The sequence below is a fragment of the Aspergillus mulundensis genome (assembly GCF_003369625.1).
Source record: "Aspergillus mulundensis strain DSM 5745 chromosome Unknown scaffold_9, whole genome shotgun sequence".
Lineage (NCBI taxonomy): Eukaryota > Fungi > Ascomycota > Eurotiomycetes > Eurotiales > Aspergillaceae > Aspergillus > Aspergillus mulundensis.
Genome location: NW_020797897.1, coordinates 651313 through 673371, shown reverse-complemented (window position 1 = coordinate 673371; position 22059 = coordinate 651313). Strand labels below are relative to the sequence as shown.

The 22059-nt window shown below is 54.9% G+C and overlaps 10 protein-coding genes across 10 annotated transcripts; 8 read left to right on the top strand and 2 right to left on the bottom strand.

Moving 5' to 3' along the window:
* Nucleotides 1-291: 291 nt before the first annotated feature.
* DSM5745_08074 (uncharacterized protein) lies at nucleotides 292-3995 on the top strand (the record flags this gene model as incomplete). The annotated part of the gene is made up of 3 exons (XM_026750090.1): nucleotides 292-812; nucleotides 1390-1748; nucleotides 1885-3995. The coding sequence occupies 3 exons, from the start codon at nucleotides 292-294 to the stop codon at nucleotides 3993-3995; spliced, it is 2991 nt and encodes a 996-aa protein (XP_026601094.1).
* Nucleotides 3996-4351: 356 nt separating this feature from the next.
* DSM5745_08073 (putative sterol glucosyltransferase) lies at nucleotides 4352-7184 on the top strand (the record flags this gene model as incomplete). The annotated part of the gene is made up of 7 exons (XM_026750089.1): nucleotides 4352-4400; nucleotides 4455-5154; nucleotides 5199-5356; nucleotides 5408-5771; nucleotides 5821-6165; nucleotides 6218-6834; nucleotides 6916-7184. The coding sequence occupies 7 exons, from the start codon at nucleotides 4352-4354 to the stop codon at nucleotides 7182-7184; spliced, it is 2502 nt and encodes an 833-aa protein (XP_026601093.1).
* A 148-nt stretch (nucleotides 7185-7332) lies between these two features.
* Nucleotides 7333-8175, bottom strand: DSM5745_08072 (NADP-dependent oxidoreductase; the record flags this gene model as incomplete). The annotated part of the gene is made up of 1 exon (XM_026750088.1): nucleotides 7333-8175. One exon carries the CDS (start codon nucleotides 8173-8175, stop codon nucleotides 7333-7335), a length of 843 nt encoding a protein of 280 aa, XP_026601092.1.
* A 763-nt stretch (nucleotides 8176-8938) lies between these two features.
* Nucleotides 8939-10880, top strand: DSM5745_08071 (putative CTP synthase; the record flags this gene model as incomplete). Its single annotated transcript, XM_026750087.1, has 5 exons — nucleotides 8939-9091; nucleotides 9138-9145; nucleotides 9199-9368; nucleotides 9415-10208; nucleotides 10254-10880. 5 exons carry the CDS (start codon nucleotides 8939-8941, stop codon nucleotides 10878-10880), a joined length of 1752 nt encoding a protein of 583 aa, XP_026601091.1.
* Nucleotides 10881-11240: 360 nt separating this feature from the next.
* On the top strand, nucleotides 11241-12197 carry DSM5745_08070 (uncharacterized protein; the record flags this gene model as incomplete). The annotated part of the gene is made up of 1 exon (XM_026750086.1): nucleotides 11241-12197. The coding sequence occupies one exon, from the start codon at nucleotides 11241-11243 to the stop codon at nucleotides 12195-12197; it is 957 nt and encodes a 318-aa protein (XP_026601090.1).
* Nucleotides 12198-13182: 985 nt separating this feature from the next.
* On the top strand, nucleotides 13183-14788 carry DSM5745_08069 (putative MFS multidrug transporter; the record flags this gene model as incomplete). Its single annotated transcript, XM_026750085.1, has 3 exons — nucleotides 13183-13374; nucleotides 13428-13922; nucleotides 13970-14788. 3 exons carry the CDS (start codon nucleotides 13183-13185, stop codon nucleotides 14786-14788), a joined length of 1506 nt encoding a protein of 501 aa, XP_026601089.1.
* A 224-nt stretch (nucleotides 14789-15012) lies between these two features.
* DSM5745_08068 (putative Short-chain dehydrogenase) lies at nucleotides 15013-16146 on the bottom strand (the record flags this gene model as incomplete). The annotated part of the gene is made up of 2 exons (XM_026750084.1): nucleotides 15013-15674; nucleotides 15744-16146. The coding sequence occupies 2 exons, from the start codon at nucleotides 16144-16146 to the stop codon at nucleotides 15013-15015; spliced, it is 1065 nt and encodes a 354-aa protein (XP_026601088.1).
* A 1361-nt stretch (nucleotides 16147-17507) lies between these two features.
* On the top strand, nucleotides 17508-18556 carry DSM5745_08067 (SDR family NAD(P)-dependent oxidoreductase; the record flags this gene model as incomplete). Its single annotated transcript, XM_026750083.1, has 3 exons — nucleotides 17508-18011; nucleotides 18095-18317; nucleotides 18387-18556. The coding sequence occupies 3 exons, from the start codon at nucleotides 17508-17510 to the stop codon at nucleotides 18554-18556; spliced, it is 897 nt and encodes a 298-aa protein (XP_026601087.1).
* A 563-nt stretch (nucleotides 18557-19119) lies between these two features.
* Nucleotides 19120-20353, top strand: DSM5745_08066 (TauD/TfdA family dioxygenase; the record flags this gene model as incomplete). The annotated part of the gene is made up of 3 exons (XM_026750082.1): nucleotides 19120-19216; nucleotides 19270-19849; nucleotides 19912-20353. The coding sequence occupies 3 exons, from the start codon at nucleotides 19120-19122 to the stop codon at nucleotides 20351-20353; spliced, it is 1119 nt and encodes a 372-aa protein (XP_026601086.1).
* Nucleotides 20354-20860: 507 nt separating this feature from the next.
* DSM5745_08065 (cupin domain-containing protein) lies at nucleotides 20861-21394 on the top strand (the record flags this gene model as incomplete). The annotated part of the gene is made up of 1 exon (XM_026750081.1): nucleotides 20861-21394. One exon carries the CDS (start codon nucleotides 20861-20863, stop codon nucleotides 21392-21394), a length of 534 nt encoding a protein of 177 aa, XP_026601085.1.
* Nucleotides 21395-22059: the final 665 nt, after the last annotated feature.

Sequence of the window (22059 nt, the reverse complement as noted above, 5' to 3'; positions counted from 1 at the left end):
GCATATTCCCAAGAGACGTGATGTGGTATCAGCTGGTAAGCGTCATGTTGTTCGAAGCCGTCCAGCTGGGAGGTGTCATGGACAACCCTATACGGATGTCTAGGAGACAGTGACGCAAGACTTGTCAAAACGCGCCCTAAGTCCCTGGCGCTAGGGACCAGGAAGTCTATATAAAGGCCGTGAATCACCATTCTCATTCTCATTCTCATTCTCATTCTCGTCATCATCTTCAGCTTCAGCTTCAGCTTCAGTGCCTCAAACCCGCCTTCAAAGTCCAAGCACGCGTCCAAAATGCACGCATCCACCAAACTCCTCACAGGCCTCAGCCTGGCCCTCGTCGCCCTCCCGAACCTCGTAGCCGCAGCCTGCAAGCTCAACAACGCCATCGAAGAGAACGAAAAGACCCGCGAAGACCGGCAGGAGCTCTGCCTAGCCGAGGGCCCGAACCGGTGGACATTCGCGCTGCAAATCAGCGAAGTCAGCGTGCCGACCTTCGACGGCGGCAACCCCTTCGCGGGGATCGCGGGGTCGCAGGCTTTCATTTTGTACGACGACGTCTGCACCCGCATGGGCGTCTACTCGCCCGACAACGAGGGCAACGATTGCGGGATCCCGTATACGATTGAGGAGAGCTGGTTGTCGCATGCGCTTACGGTGACGAGTATCAACTTTGATGTTGGGGATCCGTTCTTCAAGTTCTCCTTTGCGGAGGGGGAGTATGCGAGTGATGGGGAGACGGGGCTTTGCAGTGATATTAGCTCGGGGTTGAGGGCGGAGCAGGCTTGTCAGGCGACGTTCTCGAATTATGTGGAGTAGTGGGTGGTCACTATCCTAGAGTACTTATGGGGCCTGTGAAGGCGAGCTTGTTGGATAGCTGTCACATACATAAATGACGGGATGCGTGGGGATGTTGCAGTGGGAGAGTTGGATTTGTTCTTCGTGTGCCATGATACTTTGTGTTTATCTGCGTGTTCTTGTTTGCCCGTACATAGGTTACTGTTGAATCTATTATGTAGCACGTCAAGTGCAACTGAAAGACAGTTCCGGGCCGATCGTCCATCTGTCAGGTTCTTTATCAACCCTGCCCTAATCCTTGGTGCTCTGATAATCCGCTGGACGGGAAAGCAACCCCTGGACCCTTCCCGCACATGAGTATAGAAGCTGGGGCCAAAGCAAGAATTGCTCTATGTCAGCATGTATGTGGGAATCTCATCCCATCACGCCGGGCTGACAGTATAGCTAACCTGAGATAATGGGTCGAGTTGGGTGCTACTATTGCTAGAAGTGGAAGCCATTCATTGACTATGTAAGGGACTCTCCAGCATTCCAAGACAGAATAGAACAGCCCCATCAGAATGAAATCTAACTATTACTGGTTACTTTTATCAGATTCTGCGTAGTCTCCATTGCCCACTTTGACTACAAGCCTCCGCCAGAGTCCGAGGATATGCTGAAAATATATAACGCATTTGGTCACTACTCAAAGCTCCAAGTTTTCGTTATTCATGATATTGATAGATTCGATGGAGCCTTCCTTGACCACTGCTCTCTTCATGCCGTGCAGTTGGTGATGCTCGGAGATAACTCGGAGGTATCGGCTCCCACCAAGCGAGGCCGGCTCCATCTGAGCGTCTCCGGCCTCGATCTCTTCGTTATCGTCACTCACCTGGTCAAATCTGGTCTGGACCAATCAGATCATGCAGCAACACCATCAAAGGTCGTACTGATCGTGGACTTTGGTCGGGATGGTGAGAAACACGCGCGACTACCAATGCCCGAGGTGCGATCGGAAATTCGCGAGGCTGGAGCATCTGCAGCGCCACGAACGTTCGCGTACTTACTTCCCTCCTTCAAACCACAAACTCGCCACTAACATACACACAGATACGAAAGAAAAGCCGTTTGGCTGCGACAAATGTACAAAGTCCTTTACTCGCAAGGATCTACTCGTCCGTCATGAGAGGCTCGCCCACAGCTCGTCTCCAGCGGCTTCAACCCCGGGATCGGTCCCCACAGCGTCTACCCAGCCAGTATTCGATGGCCTTAACGTGCTTGCCTCTGCTGTGACGGACCACCCATTTCCCTCTACGGGCGAGCCTGTCTTACCTGCATCGCATGTTGCATTTCCGACCGCACCGGCACCAGAACCAGCTCCCTTCAGTGAGCCTTTCCCATACGAGGGCGATGACTTTACGTCTTTTCTAGACAGCATTCCCCTGCCTAGTCATCCATACTCACCGACTTACCAACCATTGCCGCTTTTTCCGCCGCTACAGTTTGATTCAGGATCGGAGTATCCTTCGACTCTTGGTCATGATGGAGCTGCAACGCCGTCCCGCTCAGTGCTCCCTCGTCATGGGACGCAGTTGCCGTCGTTGCAACTGGAGGAATCTCAGCCGCCTTCGAGGAACCGCCCTCCAAAGGTTCCGATTGTGGTAACGACGCAGTGTCGCGACCGGCTTGTCCGCGAGCTACGAGATTATGCCAATGTCATTCCCGATCAATCCATTCCTTCTCGCCATGCCCTTTCCCGGTGTCTTACCGGCTACCTTACTGGATACCATGATCACTACCCCTTTCTGCATATACCCACGTTGAACATTGAGGCGACCCCGCTGCATCTTGTTTTGTCGATGGCAGCTTTAGGCGCCCAATATTGCCGGGAACACGACACAAGCATCAACCTCTTTCAAGTCGCCAAGGCTGTCACTATGGAGCACATGCGGCGAGATTTTCAATGGAATGGCCTTCATGACCATCAGGCTAAGCAAGCCTCATCCAATGACCAAAGCCAAGATATTCTGGAAACCATTCAGTCACTGCTTATGCTGATGTCGGTCTCTTCTTGGTTCGAACATTATCCACCTCACTATGAGAGCCTGTACTTACGAAGCCCAATGGAAACCCTAATGCGGAAGGATGGTTTGAATAGACTTCCCCGGCAGGATGGATCATGGGAGAGTTGGATTCGAAACGAGAGCGCAAAGAGAACGAAGTTGATCGTTTTCTGTTTTCTGGGCATTCAGACGATTGTTTTTGACGTCCCGCCGAATATCTTGACCGAGGAGATAACGCTCGATCTTCCCTGCACAGAGAACGAGTGGACCGCTGCTAGTGCCAGCGAGTGGATGCAGTGCAGGCAGTACGGTCGCGGAAGCCCTAGACTGCAGGATGCTTTAAACTCTCTATTCACCCGGACACCAAGCGCTGGAGGGCAGTTGGAAAGCTTTACCTCTCTTGGTGGCTATGCCCTCATCCACGCCCTCATCCAAATTATATGGCTCATTCAAAAGGCTTGCCGTGTTCCGGCGAGTACCAGCAGCTCTTTATCACCGACTCAGATTACCTCCTTGGAACATGCGCTGGAGAACTGGTGCCAGTGCTGGGAACGCAATCAAGAGTCTTCAACAGATCCTTTCAACCCCAACGGCCCAATCTCGTTTACCTCTACAGCTTTATTGCGAATGGCGTATATCCGGCTGAATGCCGACTTTAGCTCCGCGCGACGCCTTCAGACCTTCAACCCGGATGAGATTGCAAGGTCCCTCCGACAGAACCTCACAGTCCAGCGCAGTGATCGGCTGACTCGCGCAGCCCTTCATTGCGCTCATGCTCTCAGCACACCGATCAAACTCGGCATCAATTATGTTGCACGTACGCTTGTCGTTTCATGGTCCAACCAGTACGCTCTTTGCTCGCTTGAATGTGCGGTACTCCTGGCCAAATGGCTGGAGATTGCCACCGTACCAAACCCTGAGCCCAGATTGACAGAGCAAGAGACGAAGCTTCTCGAGTTTGTGATTGAAATGGTGATGGAGGCACAGCATGGAGTGTCGCGGTCGTGGCTGCTGGCGAACAATACTCGATTAAGTGCGGTCGTGACCAGACTTTGGGCCAGACTCTTCACGGCGGACTATATCTACGAACTTGTCAACTTGATTGGTCGATCATTGAATCGCTATGCGGATCTCCTTGAAGGGATGGAGGCACCATGAGTTGACGGACAAACAGGCTGTGGATGAACTCTTCCAAATTTCAATTGTGCCCCTGAACGAAACTGCTCCCACCTATCACAACAGCAAATAAGGAGTAGAGCTTCTGATGCATGGTGATGTAAGAAGAGAAAGCGTCTGCCTGCTCCGATCATAGGGCGACATGGTCTGTGATCCCCGGAGGCCGAGGGATCAATTGCCTTAGACGGCAACGAGTACGAGTACGGGCCCCACCACATCGATAGTCGACTCCCAAATTTCGAAGTACCATGGTCCTAGAATCATTTAAAGACTTCGTTCCTTCATCCTTGCATCGATTTTTCTCTTGTAAGCTGTCCGAATGTTTGTTGATTAAAGAGATGAACAGGTATCCGAGCGTGCTGATCCCAGGAGGGGGCAAGGTGAGAGGTACTCAACTCACACCTACCTATCCACTCTTTGCATGTGACTAACCTCGAGTAGATGATGGTCGAATTGAGGTCAACCTAGACTCCAAAGCCTGTAGGGCTGTGGCAGAGCTCATCGGTACAAGTCCTGCGGAGGTGGATCACCCGCTTGGCCCACCACCCCCGTACGAGGAGATCCAACAAGACACCCAGCCAGCCATCGACATCCGGCTCAACATCGTCATCCAGGTAGTAGGCAGCCGCGGGGACGTCCAACCATTCATAGCGCTAGGCAACGAGCTGCAAAAGCACGGGCATCGCGTTCGACTCGCGACGCATGATGTTTTCGCCACCTTTGTCAGGGATCACGGGTTGGAATTCTACCCAATCGGCGGCAACCCGGCCGAGTTGATGGCGTACATGGTCAAGAACCCTGGGTTGATTCCGCAGCTGCATAGTCTCCGGGCCGGCGACATCCAGAAGAAAAGGGACATGGTGGCAGAGATGCTGGACGGGTGTTGGAGATCTTGCATCGAAGATGATCCAGTTACAGGAGCTCCATTTATCGCGGAAGCGATTATTGCCAACCCACCGAGTTTCGCCCACATTCATTGTGCCCAGGCCCTAGGTATTCCGCTGCATCTGATGTTTACGATGCCGTGGAGCAGCACGAGGGCGTTTCCGCATCCGTTGGCCAACTTGAAGTACTCCGACACAAGCCAGGAGATGGCGAACTACTTCTCATACGGTATCGTTGAGTGGTTGACGTGGCAGGGGTGAGTCCGACGGCTGTTTACACATGATTCTTCTGACCTTGCAGGCTCGGGGATGTGATCAACAGCTGGCGCTCGAAACTCGACTTGGAGGCCGTCCCGGTTACGGAGGGGCCAATGCTGGCATCGACTCTGAAGGTCCCATTTACCTACTGCTGGTCTCCGGCTTTGATGAGGAAGCCAGCGGACTGGCCCGCGCATATCGGTAGGACTCAATGTTTCACTGCTTCTGTAGGATCACAGCTGATTCGGCTAGATGTCTGTGGCTTCTTCTTCCGGGATGCTCCAGATTACAAGCCACCCCAATCACTCGACGCCTTCCTCCAAAACGGAGCGCCACCCGTGTACATCGGTTTCGGCAGTATTGTTATCGACGACCCGGAGAAATTCACCGCAATTATCCTAGACGCTGTTCGGACGTTGGGAGTTCGTGCTATTATTTCTCGGGGCTGGAGTAAACTAGGCGGAGAGCCGTCTAACAGCATCTACTATATCGACGACTGTCCACATGAATGGCTATTTCAGCATGTGTCCGCTGTCGTACATCATGGAGGCGCCGGAACCACCGCATGTGGCCTCCGGAATGGCCGGCCTACATCAATAGTCCCATTCTTTGGAGAGTATGAAACCTAGCCCGAACCTGATTCACATACTGACACAATCAATCAGCCAGCCGTTCTGGGGAAACCTGGTAGCAGCCTCCGGCGCAGGCCCCAGACCGATACCATATCGACAAGTCACCGCGGCGAATCTCGCCGAGGCCATTGGGTTCTGCTTACAGCCAGAGGCACAACATGCCGCTCAGAACATTGCGTCAAAAATGCAGTACGAAGACGGTGTCAAGACTGCGGTTGCCTCGTTTCACCGGAACCTGCCGCTGGATAAAATGCGCTGCGACCTGCTTCCCAACCGCGCTGCAACGTGGACGTGTAAATCACCCTCACTGCGTTTGTCGAAACTTGCTGCGCAGATGCTGGTGGAGCATTTGCGGCTTGATAAGAAAGCTCTGCAGGTGTATGCCATTTTCTCATATCTGTCCCAAAAACAACCACTGATGCCTTCGTAGCTACGAACCTAAGCCAGTGCATATCGAGAACCGACGCTGGGATCCAGTCACGGGCACCGTATCCGCAGCAATCGGGACAGGAACGAACATGGTCAAATCAACGACTGATATTTTCCTCAAACCCTACCAGGAATATCAAGACCTGCAAAGAGGACGACCGCAGTCCAGACAGAGCTCCGAGACCACTGCATCTGCTCCGTCAATTGCTCGATCGCTGAGTACGCCTCCAAGGACAGATACCCAGCCGCCACCCACCCCAACAAACAACCCAAGCGCTCTCCAGGCAACCGGCACAATTGCAGGCGCATCTGCAAAAAGCATTGGCAAAGTCCTGACCTCCTACTTCAAAGGTGCCATGGTCGACATCCCGCTGGCTACAACGGAGGGCTTGCGCGCCGTCCCACGTCTCTACGGCGAAGAAGTCAAAGAGCACAAGCCCGTCAAGGACTGGAAATCCGGCGTTGTGGTCGGGTGTACTTCGTTTTCGCGGGGCATGTACGATGGCTTGACGGGTGTGGTGATGCAGCCGTACAGAGGTGCAAAGGAAGAAGGCGCCCTGGGTGCGGTGAAAGGTCTTGCGAAGGGGACGGTTGGAGCGGCGGCGAACGTCGGGTCCGGTGTGTGCTCCTTTCTCGGGATCTATTTGCTTTTCAGCGGGTTGCGTGTGGAAATTGTAGCTAATGCTGATGCTGTGATAGCTGCGTTAGGGCTTGTGGCGTATCCCGGGCACGGGATCTGCAAGAGCATTCATTCCTCTGTCCGGTCGAAGACTAGGAAGGCGGTTGTCAAGGCGAGGCAGAGGGAGGGGGAGTATCTTGCTGCGACTGTGACTCGGGCTTCTGGGAGCGAACGAATCGATCGAGGGGCGGTGTTGCGAGCGTTTGAAGAGAGGAAGCGTGGGGGTTCTGGTGTGCTGTCGAAGAGGTTTGATACGTGGGATATTGCGAATAGTCGGGACGCAGTCTAGGGTGAGTCGATCTGTGCTTGCTGTTGAGACGTTGATATCTCGAAGTTCAAACAACTGAACATGGAATCAAATTGTTCCTAGCGAATACTCAACCCTATAATCACAACACATCCATCCCCGTAACCAGAAACGACACGAACGACATCGATCACTTCCTCACATTCAACATCAAATCAAAGACCACCTTCCCCCTCGCATGCCCACTCTCCAAGCGTGCATACCCATGCTCAAACTGCTCCAGCGCCCAAACACTATCAACCACAGGCCAGGCCTTCCGCTGCTCAATCAGCTTCGTGACCTCCTGCAGATCCTTCCCAGACGGCGTCATAATAAAGAACTTATCCACCACATTCTTGACTTCCAGACCCCCCGGCCTCCTCTGCCCAGGCGGCTGCACAATCCCCAGAATCGTGCCCCCCTCCTTAAGCGTCCACCACGCATCCTCCAGCGCCTTCCCACCCACACAATCAACCACCAGATCAACCTGATTCCCCTCCTTCCCTCCCCAGCTCTTAAAATCCACCGTCCGATAATCAAGGACTTCAGCAGCCCCCAACCCCCTCACAAACTCCGCATTCCTCCCACTACACGTCCCGATAACCGTCGCCCCGCTCAGCGCCCCAATCTGCACCAGCCACACCCCCACACCCCCCGACGCCGCCGTAACAAGAACCCTCTTCCCCTCCCAGGCCCGATCCCCAAACCCCCCAATCCCCGCCTGCACAAAGAGCGCCTGCCACGCCGTCTCCGCGCTCAGCGGCACAGCCGCACTCTCAACCCAGGATAGATTCGGCGGCCGGAGCGCAAGCTCGTCGCCCGTGGCGACCGTGTAGTCCCGCGCGTCTCCGGGCCGCCAGTAGCTTGTGCGCGCGTAGACCTGGGAGCCTGGCGCGAAGGGGGAGTGCGGTGGTGCGGTGATCACGGTCCCCGCGACGTCGTTGCACGTTATGATTTCGGGCTTTTGGGCCGCCGAGATGCGCACTTCGCTCATGGTGGCCCAGTTTAGTTCGCCGGCGCAGGGGGCCGTGGCGTGCACGCGGATGAGGTGTTCGTTTGCGCTGAGGTTTGGGGTTGGGGGGGGGCGCTGCACGAGGGTTATGGTGTGGGAGGTGGGTTCTGCTTGCAGGAGGGCGCGGATAGTGGCTGGTAAGGGTTGAGAGGTCATTTTGTTGGTTGATGGTGATGTATAGGTATATATATTTTGTAGAAGATAGGATGCTGTTTCTTGTTATAGTTCTTGACTGAGAAGGTGGATTGTGTGATGTTGATCGCAGAAGGGCTGGAGACCTGGAGACTATATACCTCGACTCTACATGCTGACGGCGTCTGCCCAAACCCCGGTCCAATGGGATCTGCAGGTGAAAGTGGTGATGTACTCCCAAGGGTTGAGCTCGTATTGCTGGCTAGGGACCAAGGCGTGCCAAGCCCGCAATAGCCTATCACCCGGCCACTGCGCCTGCACCAATGAACCATCCTAGCACGTGTTTACAGTGTTACGAGAGACCTGGAACTGTCAACGGGTAGGATATACACTCACCACCATCTTTAAAGCAGCATCATGATAGAAGTGAGGATAAAGGTAGAGTTATCTGCCTCAGGCAGCCAAAGCGGAAGCCCCTGCGCCTGATTCTGCCGTGTTTTCTCGGCGGTGAGCAAAAATATGGAGATCGGCCCCGCGTCTCGATTTTTTTTGCTCTTTCTTTACCTCCCTGGTATTTGCCAGGCAGGCCGCCATTGCTCGTCGATTCGCCAAGATGAAGTATGTTCTTGTCTCTGGTGGTGTTATCTCCGGTGTGGGAAAGGGTATCATCGCAAGCAGTACCGGTCTGCTGCTGAAAACTGCTGGTCTGTCGGTCTCCAGCATCAAGATCGACCCCTACCTCAATCCCGATGCCGGTCTTATGAACGTATGTTTCTCTTGTCTGGTTATGTGGTGCTTGCTGACGGTTTTAGCCCTTGGAGTAGGTTATCGCGACTTGTCCTGACCGTGTACCTCGCACGCTAACTGACGAAGGCACGGAGAATGCTTTGTCTTGGACGATGGGGGTGAAGCTGATCTGGATCTGGGAAACTATGAGCGATACCTCGGCGTCACCCTCGGCCGAGACAACAACATCACAACGGGCAAGATCTACCAACATGTGATTGAGAAGGAGCGTCGGGGTGACTACCTGGGCAAGACGGGTGCGTGATGTGACGGCAAAATAACCAACGGAGCTGACCGGGCCAGTGCAAATCGTGCCGCATCTTACGAACGAGATCCAGAACTGGGTGGAGCGAGTCGCCCGGGTGCCTATCGACGAGTCCGGGCGCGAACCCGACGTCTGCATCATCGAGCTCGGAGGAACCGTCGGAGATATCGAGAGCGCCCCGTTCGTCGAGGCCATGAGCCAGCTCCAGCGCCGCGTTGGAAAGGCCAACTTCCTTCAGATTCACGTCAGCTACGTGCCTTTGATCGGCTCGGAGCAGAAGACGAAACCCACACAACGCGCTATCAGCGACGTCCGGAGCGGTGGTCTCAGGCCTGATTTGATTGCCTGCCGCTGTGAGACGCCCCTCGAGGAGATGACTATCCGCAAGATCGCCGGTACCTGCCAGGTGGAACGGGATCAGGTTGTCGGAGTCCACAACGTGCCCTCCACCTACCAGGTGCCCATCCTTCTTGAGAACCAAGGGTTCCTCAACACGCTCAAGGACCTCCTTGAGATCCGGTCGCTGCGCATCGAGCCCAAGTACGTCGATCTCGGCAAGGCCATGTGGCACAAGTGGCACGGTCTGGCCATGACCCAAGACCACATCTTCGACACCGTCTCGATCGTCCTGGTCGGCAAGTACACAAGTCTGCACGACTCATATCTGAGTGTAACCAAGGCGCTGGAACACGCGTCTATGCACTGTCAGAAGAAGCTCAACCTCGTCTGGGTCGAGTCATCCCACCTTGAAGAGGACCACCAAACAGAGAACCCCGCCGAGTACTACAAGGCGTGGCACGCCGTCTCCACGGCAGACGGCATTCTCGTTCCGGTACGTCGGTCGCATACATACGATTGCAACAACTAACATTATCAGGGCGGTTTCGGCCAACGCGGCACAGAGGGCATGATCAAGTGCGCCGAATGGGCACGCACCAAGAACGTCCCCTTCCTGGGCATCTGTCTCGGCCTCCAAGTCGCCGTGATCGAATACGCCCGTAACATCTGCGGCATGAAAGAAGCCGACAGCGCCGAATTCAACGAGGAATGCGCACAGCCCGCCATCGTGTACATGCCCGAAATCGACAAGACCAAGATGGGCGGCACCATGCGCCTCGGCAAGCGGCCCACGCTCTTCCAAGACGGCACGGAGTGGTCCAAGTTCCGCAAGCTGTACGGCTCCAAGACGGAGATCTGGGAGCGCCACCGCCACCGCTACGAGGTCAACCCCGATCTCGTGCCACAGCTCGAGGCCGCGGGGCTGTCGTTCATCGGCAAGGACGAGTCCGGGAGCCGCATGGAGGTCATTGAGCTTAAGGACCATCGGTGGTACGTCGGCGTGCAGTTCCACCCCGAGTACCTGAGCCGTGTTATCACGCCCAGCAAGAGTTTCCTGGGCTTCTTTGCGGCGGCTGCGGGGTGTCTTGACGAGATTACCGAGACGTTTCAGGGCGCGCATGACCTTAGCCATTTGGAGGTCAGGCCTAAGGCTGAGGCTCTTTAACTTTGATGTTAGCGTTTGTGACTGGTGTTTGTCCGGTAGATCTTCGGGAGTCTTTAAAGGTAACAAAATAGAAATGAATATATGAATCTACAATGAGTATAAGGGCGCCTGGGCGTTGTGCTGCTTGTGCATCTGGAAAGAGTTAAAGAGCATCGATGGTCAGGCCAGGCCTCGTAACGGTTTCTAGCCGTCATCTCAATCCATGATCTGTGAAGGTGACAAGACTGTATGATATGGTACCTATGGTAGTCACGTGCACCACGGGCACCCTGTTTAGCCACATTTGACTGAAGTTCCGTTCGAATCAACTACATACCAACACATCAATCCATTAATCTATTCTACACACGCTTGCATCATATGACATCCCCCCACCATGTCGCGCTCATCAGTGCCTTCCCCCAATCGCAGATCCTCGGAATCGGACGCACCGGCCTCGTAGTTCGCCAGCTGGAGGGGCAGACAGCCATCAAATACCCGCTGCGATGGAGCACAAGCAGCGAGGAAGAAGTACAAGGCAACATCGAATCCATCCAGCACGAGCAAGCAATCTACCAGCGCCTCGAGCACTGCGCGGGCATCGTCCCGTTCTTCCCCGTCAGCTCCACAGCGACATCCACCACGCTCCGCCTCATGGAAACCGGCGATCTACGCTCCTACCTGAGTCAAAAGACCAACAACCCAAACCCGCCCAGGTCCCGCCAGCTCTCGTGGTTCCGAACAATGGCGCACGCGCTCTCTCAGATCCACGACCGCCGCGTCATTGTCGGTGACATCGCGACCCGCAACTTCCTCCTCGACGCGGAGTTCACCGTGTGGATGTGTGACTTTACCGAGTCTGTGCTCTTGCCGCTGGACACTGATATGCAGAGGGCCGAGTGGGCGGGGTATTCTATCCATACGGACATCGGGCAGCTGGGCGCTGTGCTGTACGAGGTGGTGACTGGGGAGAAATGCGACTTCGCCATCTTTGCGGATCTTCCGGCGGAGTCGAGCAGTAGCAGCGGCAGCGGGATTTGGCCGCGGAGAGAGGATCTCCCTGGTACCGAGGGGATCTGGCTTGGGTCGGTGATTGAGCGGTGTTGGACGAGGGGGGTTGAGAGTGCGTTTGCCTTGTGGGTGGAATTGGAGGCGGAGGCTTTGGAGGTCGAGGTTGAGGTCGAGGACGAGAACAGCCTAGGTAAGCGGCGCTCGCTATCCAGGGACTTGGGATTGGACTTAAATTCGTCGCTTGGGCTTTTGCGTCTTGGAACTGTGTGCCTGGCGACGGTGGCGGTTGGTGCGATTGCAGGGTATGTTTGGAGTCGGAGACGGTAGGTGGCCATTGGACTGAAGAGAGAATACCGTGGTATTCCCGTCTTATATTGAACGGAAAATATGCGTCAGACGACACTAGGGCTCCGGTTGTCTTTCACTCCATTCCAGTAGGCTCTGGGTTACCATCTTGCTCCGCTCGTTTCCCCCGTCCCACTTTGGTGCATGCTCCGTACCTTTAGGATGCTGTTGCTCTGTCTGCAGGAGCTCCACCTGTTGTTCTTGAAGCGGGGGAACCGGGGTAAGAAGGTCTGCTTATGGGCAGTTCCATTTCCCGCCAGGTCATCTGGCCCGGTAGGGAAGGAAGAATGGAGACGCCCGGATCCAGACCTGACGTGGAGGAAGCTGGAGGCTGCCCTAATAGCATTCGAGCAGGTTGGGATCCCTGACCTGTGTGCTACAGCGAAACTCGATCAGCTCCTGTCCGAGTATTTAAGCCTGGTATATTTGCGTCTACGAAACAGGACTATGCGGCGCAGCACCCAGAGTCAAGTTGAAAGTCGGCGGACACTTCCTGCTCGCGAAGTTATCGGGACACATTGACGCGAAAACATTCAAGCATACGAGTCAGAGCCTATGCCCAGCCGTGGCGAAATTAAGCCAAATATAAGCCTTGTCAGCACTAGGCAGTCGGAAATCCCATCGGCAATTCCAACCCAACAAGCCTCGGAATTACCCCAAGGCGTCAACCAAGCAAAACGAGGAGAAATGCTTAATCAGAGCAAGAATCGGCACTGTCAGAGGCAACTCCATCCGGGGACGGCATTGACAGTCACCTTTATCTACCGGGGCGCGTCACGATCTCCACCGTCAGCGCTGTTTCAACCCCGGATAGGACGCTGGCCCCGCGCTAACCCCGGACCCCCTGCGCTATCTCCAGACGTGACATTCGACCCACATGGGGGATTGTCCCCGCGAGACGTTGGGGTAGAGCTGATATAGAGGGTTGGGCCCCGGGTGGATTTCCAGGGTGACGGGACAAGTTACGATGACCGTGAATATGCTGGATAAAACACAGTCCGCCTGCGTCGAGGAGGCTGGGCCGGGCGCGTACACGCCTCCTGAGGGTGTACTTTCAGAACAGCACCAGGCATACCTTATTCAACGACATGGGACGCTGGAACTTGACCCCGTGCCGAGTATGGACCCGGCGGATCCGTACAACTGGCCGTTGTGGAAGGTGAGTCCAGCCCAGCCAAACCGACATTGAGATTCAATATTAACATGCGATAGAAAGCAACAAACCTCGCCCTCGTTGCCTTCCACGCCTGTATGGGCACATTCACCGCCGCCGCCATCATCCCAGCCTACGAGGAAATCGCCGAGGCCGTCGACGTCTCTATCCAGCGAGTTTCATACCTTACATCTCTACAAATCGCCATTCTCGGCGCGGCCCCTTTACTATGGAAACCGCTCTCCCACCGCTTCGGCCGCAGGCCTATCTTCCTCATGTCGCTGGCTCTAAGCTGCGTCTGCAATATTGGCTGCGCGAAGAGCCCCGACTATGCGTCCATGGCGGCCTGCCGAGCCCTGGTGGCGTTCTTCATTTCGCCGGCCATGGCGCTGGGAAGTGCGGTTGTGATGGAGACGTTCTTCAAACACCAGCGGGCAGGATACATGGGTGTTTGGACGGTTATGGTGACGCTGGGTGTGCCCGTTGGGCCGTTTATCTTCGGGTTCGTGGCGGAGCGCGTTGGGTTCGTGTGGATTTACTGGGTGCTGGCCATCGTACGCCTTCCACCTTCTTTTTAAAGAGCAGGTCCTAACATTCACAGACAAACGGCATCCAATTCCTCCTCTACCTCTTCCTCGGCCCCGAAACGCGGTACACAGGACCCGTCTCCTCCCCAAAACGCCACCAGTACATGACCCTCTCCCGCATCGATCCCACCCCTTTCACGATCGCCGAGTTCCTCCGCCCCTTGTCCTTGTTCACCAACATCCCCGTCCTCCTCGCCGCAATCGCCTACAGCATGGTCTTCCTCTTCGCGTCCGTGCTGAACAGCGTCGAAGTCCCGCAGCTGCTGCAGGTAAAATTCGGCCTCAACGCGCAGCAACTCGGCCTGCAGTTCCTCGGCCTCATCATCGGCTCGCTACTCGGTGAGCAAATGGGCGGCGTCATGTCCGACACRTGGATGAACCGCGCGGGCCACATCGCACACAAGAACAAGACGGCTCGCCACGGCCATCCACCACCAGAATTCCGCCTCTGGCTCTCCTACCTCGGATACCTACTCACCATTGCAGGAATGATCGTGTTCCTTGTCTGCACTGAGCAAAGTCAAGAAGGGAAATGGCGCGTCGCCCCGATTATCGGCACGGGGGTCGCCGCGTTCGGAAACCAGGTTGTTACGACTGTGCTGACGACGTATGCGGTGGACACGTATCCGCAGGATGTGGGGGGCGTCGGCGTGTTCATTAACTTCGTTAGATCGACGTGGGGCTTTATCGGGCCGTTCTGGTTCCCCAGTATGTTTGAGAGTGTGGGGGTTGCGAGGAGCTCGGGGGTTGTGGTTGCGTTGATTATGGGGTGTAGCTTTGTTCCGACGGTTTATTTGCATTTTGCTGGACGAAAGTGGAGGGGGGAGGTTTAGGTACATCGTTGAGCCAGGGCTTTGTGTGCCTTACCTGCTGTGCTGAGCATACATGGTATCCATGGATGTGGTACTAAGGGCTTCGATAGACGAAGGTTATTGGAACAATATAATAAATACTATGGTTGAATAGACTGATTGGTACTGAATGATTGCACGAATAGAAGAGATTCTTTTCCAACCTATGTACACTCCTTAAACGCCTCAATATGCAAGATGCAGTATCATAATGTCCTCTCAGCAGCCTCCCCCAGCAGCGCCTCCGTATGCCTCCAAACAACCCCATCCGTCCCATCATCCAGATACCCCTTCAAGGAATTTGTCGTCCCCCTAACCTCCCCCTTCCAATTCAGCAGATACGCACCACCCCCCTTCACCCCATCAACACCCACCGCAACCTCCCCCTCCTCCCCTCCCACATCCCCACCATTCCTCGCCGAGTACCTCCCAGACGTAAGATGAAAAAGCCCCCTCTCCCCGCTCTCCTGCACCCCCACACTAAACGGCCACAAAAGCGGCCAAACCCCATACTCATACACCTTCGCCACCGGGCCCGGAAACGAATTCCTGTAGATGCTCGTGCCCACGAGGCCCGGGAACGCGTGGATGAAGGAGACGTTGCGGTTGACCTTCGCCAAGTGTGCCATTGCCAGCGAGGTCATGGTGATGCTGTGCTTGTAGGCGTTTAACAGTGAGAATGTGTGCTTGTGCTTTAGGTCCAGGTCGCATTTGTTGATGCGGTGCTCGAAGCCCCCGCCGTAGATCGAGAGGACTCTGCCTCTGCCTTTGCCTTGTGTGTTGGAGAGCAGGGGGAGGAGGTTCTGGATGAAGCGCATGCGCGCGTAGTAGCGCAGGGAAAAGAGGCGGTCGATTCCCTCGGGTGTTTCTGTGGACTTATATCAGCATCAATCTTGGTTACGGTTACGGTTATTGTATAAGGTGCAAGCATCCATACCATCGCGCCCCCGGAACGGCACCGAGATCCCACCGGGCGTCATGAACAGAAAGTCCAACTTCCCGCTCCCGCCTGGACCGTTCTCGTTCTGCAGGACCGTCTTACAAGCCCTATCGACGTTCCGGATTAGGCTCACATCCGCCTCAATGAACTTGAATTTTGCTGTTGGGCTGAGACTCTGCAATTCCGAGAGGACTGGTTTCGCGCGCGATTCGCTCCGGCCGACGATGTATGCCGTCAATGCTTTTCCTTCTGTGTGACGCGCTAATGCGCGGAGTGTAGAGAGGCCGATGCCGCTTGTGCCGCCGACGAAGAGCGCTGTTATTTTGTTTGGGGTGGTTGGAGGGGATGTCAAGGTGCGCAGGGCGGCGTTTGATTTGCGGACGAGGTTTAGGGAGACCATGACGACGAACGATATTGATGACCAAGCGGGCGCAAGTATGGGAAGAAAAAGCAGGAAGAGAAGAGAGCCAGGAGAGCAAGGGCTATTTGTACTCCAGTCCTCGTGCTGTCATGGCCAGAGCTTGCGAGGTTGAGTCAGCCACTGCTTTGTATACATGCATATCCCCTTGCGAGGGTTAAGCCTAATGCGGCCTAGGCTCGCAAGATCCCTGTCAAAGTCCGGCTGCGCTAGGCCAGGAGGGGATTAGCTCGCTGAACTCGTCCAATCGGATTGTTGTTTGGCTTGCCTTTATTTCGAGGATCGGCGATTTGGTGGGGCCATCATCTGCTGCGCTTCCGATCACTTTTCTTCCTTGGGATTTGATCTGCTGTCTTGGCTGCAATGTGGATTACTATGGCTGCTCTGAATGATCTGGATGAGCTTAGTTTTCGTCGGTCGGGAACGATCGGGAGGCTCGATCTTCCCGGGCGATGGAAGTAGGCATGGTATCTGTAGGCTTAGTGTTGGTTAGTCAAATGGAGGCTATGGTACTATGGCCTTTGTACATATGTACAGCTGTGGCTGCATAGACTGAGGATTTTGAACCAGTGAGGATCAGCGCGTATCGTGCGTCATGATCTCCATGCCTTGTTGGTATGTCCTGCTACTATGATCGCTTCCGTTTTAATCCATCAAAATGAATCCTTCAGGTATACTCTGGTTGTAATCGTTCGGGCAAGTATAGGGCTCCTGAAGATTGTGATAAATACCTTCATATCTTTTGTACCTGCACTCGACAAGTTTTCAGCTCTCGGTTAGGGTTAAATACTGACCGGGCACAGTGCTGCGATCGTCGAACCCTACCTATCCACGGAGTGACTGTCTAACCATATTCAAAGGGTTCATTCATGGCCTACATGAGCCTCAATGCAAAATGACACTATTGAGACCTCTCTTTCCCCACACGGCGCATAGTCTAGGCCATGCGTTTCCCGAGGTCGTAAGGCTGATTCCCCGCACGGCACCTCGTATAGGGCTGGGCGCTGAAGCTCACACCCAATCGCCATTATTGTCCCAATTAAGTCGGGAACATTCTAGGCTAGAGCGTTATGATGTCATGGTATATTAGTTTCTTCAGCCAAGAATATAGGGTTTTCTTGGCTTGATGGTTATTGGAACATTCAGTTGGAGGTAAGATAGAAGGGGCATGGAACGAGGCTGAGTGCCCAGAACAGCATGACGAGCTGATTTGAAATCAAGCACTTACCTTGCCGTACATAAACTCGCCCGGATTCGCTTTATGTGAGAATCGCCTTTCATCATCTATCCATCTATCCCTACGAAATAGAGCCGCTATATCTGCAACAATCCATACTTAAATCATGGCGACGCCAGCGTTCACACCCAAAACCCACCGACACACCTACGAAGCAATAAACCCCAAGCGCCCCTCTCTCTCCCAAAAAGGCCGCACGATCCTCATAACCGGCGGCGCATCCGGAATCGGCTACGCGATCTCCCGCGCCTTCGCCGTCGCCGGCGCCGACCGCGTGATTATCCTAGGTCGCCGGGCAGACGCCGTCGCCGAAGCCGCTGTTTCGCTGCGCGCCGAGGTAGCAGCCGAGGGAAACCTTAAGGGCGAGATCCAAGGTCGCGTTGGCGACATCTCATCGCTCGAGAGCATCGATGCGCTATGGGACGGTCTTGCCGCTGAGAACATCACCGTCGACGTCGTCGTCCTCAACGCAGCGAGTTTCTCGAAGGCCGCGCCGGTTCTGGAGATAGGCGTGCATACGCTTCTTGAGGATTATCGCGTGAATGTCCTGGCGGGTTATCGGTTTGCGCAGAGGTTGAAGGGGCAGGAAGGTGGAGCTGGTGGGAAGAAGGTACGTCCATCCACAAACCACCCTGGGGCATCTCCTTCACTCCATGGGGTCAAGCGAGGCCTGTTTAATAATGGTTGCGATAGTACCTCCTCAACGTCTCAAGCATAGCAGCGCACGATTCCAACACGGCCCCCACAAACCTGAACTACGGCGCGAGCAAGAACGCCGCTGCGTTACTATTTCAGCTGATGGCGCGCGAAGTGCCAGCCCAGCAGATGCAGATCATCAGCTTCCATCCTGGCGCTGTGTTGACTGAGAAGGCGAGGGCGCATGGGTATACGGAGGATACGCTTCCGTGGGATGACGGTTCGTCAATTCCTTTCTTTTGCCTGAAGCTGCATGGATAGAGAAGCTTAAGTTCCTAACGCGCAATAGTTGATGTTCCCGCGCACTTTTCCGTCTGGGCGGCGTCTGAAGAGGCGAGCTTTCTGCATGGGCGCTTTGTGCATGCGACGTGGGATGTTGGTGAGCTTATGGAGGGTGAGAAGAGGGCGTTGATTGATGGGGATCTGGAGCTGCTTAAGATTGGGGTGAAGGGGCTGTAATGGAACATGGAGTCAGGGCAATTAGGGCTACCTTTCTTTTTGGGCTATTGTGTGCTATGGCTATACATCAAGATAAACCGGATCCAAGCAACGAGGTATCTACCCATTGGTATCCTGCTCAAGGTCTTGGGCTTTCAAACATAATATCTATCCACTAAATTGATTCCTTTTCCAAAGGAGCCTTTGTCTAGACTTGTGGGTGGTTGGGTGAATGCTTCACGCAAGGTCCTTCAGCTGAATCCTGGCCAGTGAGTTAGCCCTACCTAAGTCAACAAGAATGACAGGCTAGACAGGCTCCATCACAGCCAAACCTCAACATTCACGCAGCACAAAAGACAAACAGGAACAAAATCAATTACGCAACGCAATCGTTCCAATTCATTATTATAAATATTTACAAGATGAGCTGAAGAAATCTAGATGGATAAGATAAGGACAGGCCGATAACGAGCATCGGCGGATCCCGCAGCGGGACTGCCCGACTGCTGCAATTATAAAAGAGGCCAGCCCCGTCCCACCCAACGTCTGAAATCCGACCGAGTTTGGACAAATTGCCTCTCACAATGCCTGCCCTTACTGTTGAGCCCTTGACACCCCCCGCCGGGTCCTCCATCGACTTTGGCGCCGTCATTGCGAACGCCGATCTGGAGAATCTAACCGGTACGTCATCACCAAACACCTGGAAATATGGCTAGATAGCTAACAGCATCCAGACGACGACTTCACCACAATCCGCCAAGCCCTGTACACACACCAAGTCCTGGTCTTCAAAAACCAGCACCACCTAACGCCCAAAGCCCAATACGAACTCACCCGGCGCTTCGACCCGCTCGCAACAACATACGGGCACGGCAAAACCATCGACGCAAAGCGCAGCATCCTGCACCCAGACCTCAAGACCATCCCGCACCAGCCGCAGGTCCAAGTCATCGGGCACGGCACCATCGAGTCCTACGAGGGCCTGCACAACATCACGCTGAAACACCCGCACCACCGCACGTTCCACCGCGACCCGATCCCGCTCGAGGACGATTACGATTTCACGCGCTTCTACAGGTGGCATATTGATGCGGCGCTGTATGGGCTCAATCCGCCGATGGTGACGACCCTGCTTGCCGTCAGGGTTCCCAGTGGACGGCGGCAGACGCTGCGGTATGACGATGGGTCTGGGGAGACGATGGAGGTGCCGCTGGGCACGACGGCGTTTGTGAGTGGGGAGCGGATGTATGATTTGCTTTCTGGGGAGGATAGGAAGTTTGCGTTGCGGGCGAGGGTTGAGTATGCGCCGCATCCGTATGTCGATCCTACCCTACCTATCATTATGGTATTGGATGGCTGGCTGACAGTAGTGACAGGTACATCTGGATGTCGCCTGCGCGCTCCCGCCCTACAGGTCTGGGAATGTACAGCGATAACCTGGAACTCCCGCTATCTGACCTCCCGCCCATCGACGAGTCCTCTATCCAGGTGTTGCCCATGGTCTGGAAGAACCCGGATACCGGCAAACCAGCGCTGCAGATCCACCCGTCGGCCGTGCGCAAGATCCACTGCGCAGATGGGACGGTCATTGACGATCTAGAGCGGGTGCGTGAGATTGTGTATGGCCTGCAGCGGCCGGCTATCAGTCCGCAGTATGTGTACGCGCATGACTGGGAAGAGGGGGATCTGGTGCTGTTCCATAATCGGGGAGTGTTGCATTCTGTTGTGGGGGCGTTTGGGGAGGGGGAGGTCAGGTTGTTTAGGCAGTGTAATTTGGCGGCGGGGGAGGGGGTCGTGGCGTATGAGGGGGGGAACTGAGGGGCATGGATTCAGAGGGACATAGTGGCGTATAGATGTTAGACATGGAATAGAGTACCATGGCGTGCAATTCATCTCTTCCAGAAGGCAAGTACGGGTGACCTTCATGTCTCCGGGGTTAATGCCATGCAGATGTCAGCATTTAGGGCGAGAGGTGGGCCGGTGGAGTACCGTACATCTACAACTGGATATCCAGGGGCCTGGTCGAGCTCTCATGGGCAGTTCAACACAACGGCGCTGGGAAAAGGTGGGAATGACCTCTGAAAAGTCATTTCCGAGGGCTGACGGACGGATTGGGTTCCTTCTTTCTTCATTCCATTAAGTGGGGGGTATAACTATAAATACCTACCCTAAGGGGCTCGATACCATAGCGCGCCAGCTGCAACTCGAACCTTCCACATCTTTGAACCTCAGTCAGGCAAGATAACTTCGTCAACCTCTCTTTCCATCTCTTCCCCTCTCAACTTCACCCACCGATCTTCCAACGCATACCGTCATACCAAAACCATGCCCGAATCCTCCCTATCCCCAGCACCTCTCCTCCCACCCCCCCGACGCATCGTAACAGGCCACACCCCCACCGGCCTCGCAACAGTAACGCACGACACCACAGTCCCTCCCCAACCCATCGGCAACGGACCACACATCGCACTCCTCTGGCACAGCACGACCCACCCCGCAACCATCAACGACGCAACCGACCAAGGCCCCGGGGCCGTGACCGGAATGCCACCGTCCGGCTCCGCGCTATCAGCGTACGACATCCCGCCAAAGTCGGAGGGCGTCTTCCACCGCTCCATCACCCTGGACTATGTGATTGTGGCGAAGGGGTGTGTTGTGCTACGCCTTGATGATGGCTCGGCGGTTAGGCTGAATGAGGGCGATGTCGTTGTGCAGAGGGCGACCATGCATAGCTGGTGTAATGAGGGGGAGAGCTGGGCGCGGGTTTTTGGGATTATGATGCCGGCTGAGAAGCCGGTTGTTGGGGGGGATGGGGGTGGAGGGGAGGGGCGGGAGCTTGAGGCTGTGTGGCCGTTTTGAGGTGGAAGCCCGAGCTGGAGGCTTGCGTGTTGCTAAAGTGTTATATCTACTGCCGCACTATGTTATATTCTGCGAGACGCACTTTGCCATTTTTAGTGCCCCATGATCATGATTCAAGATCTATTATCGTTGGACGGGGCGTGGATCTTGGCCCCAACCCTCCAGATCCGCAGCAGGACGGGGGCCATCGTGCCCTAACTTTGAGAGACACTTGCCGCTGCAGCGCTTGCTCCAAGCCCATACGGCGATGCGCCAGCCACCACTTGAAACAAGTAATACTAATCATTTAATCTCGAACATAACGAGAGCCAAAAGATAGACGAGAGCGGGGAACGCTGTATGCCACTAGACCAAGCCAGGAACCGTTAGATGATGGTTGGACACTAACGGTTGCCGGCGTTGGGGGCTGAGGCTTAGCATACATATGGAGACGCCCACCAAGGATCGGGCTGAAAATACTTTGGCGCTGGAAAGGGTCTGTCGAGGTCTGTCGCGGTTGTAAATATTCATTCACTCAGATCATGAGCGGTTTGGAACTGTATCTAGGATTATGAGTGAATTATATTATGAAAGCAACCTCACTTCAGGGTGTACAACGTGCACCGCGCCGGAATCAGAGCTTCCAAAATACGCGGCTATGCTGAGGTTGAGCCGCAAAATGGCCC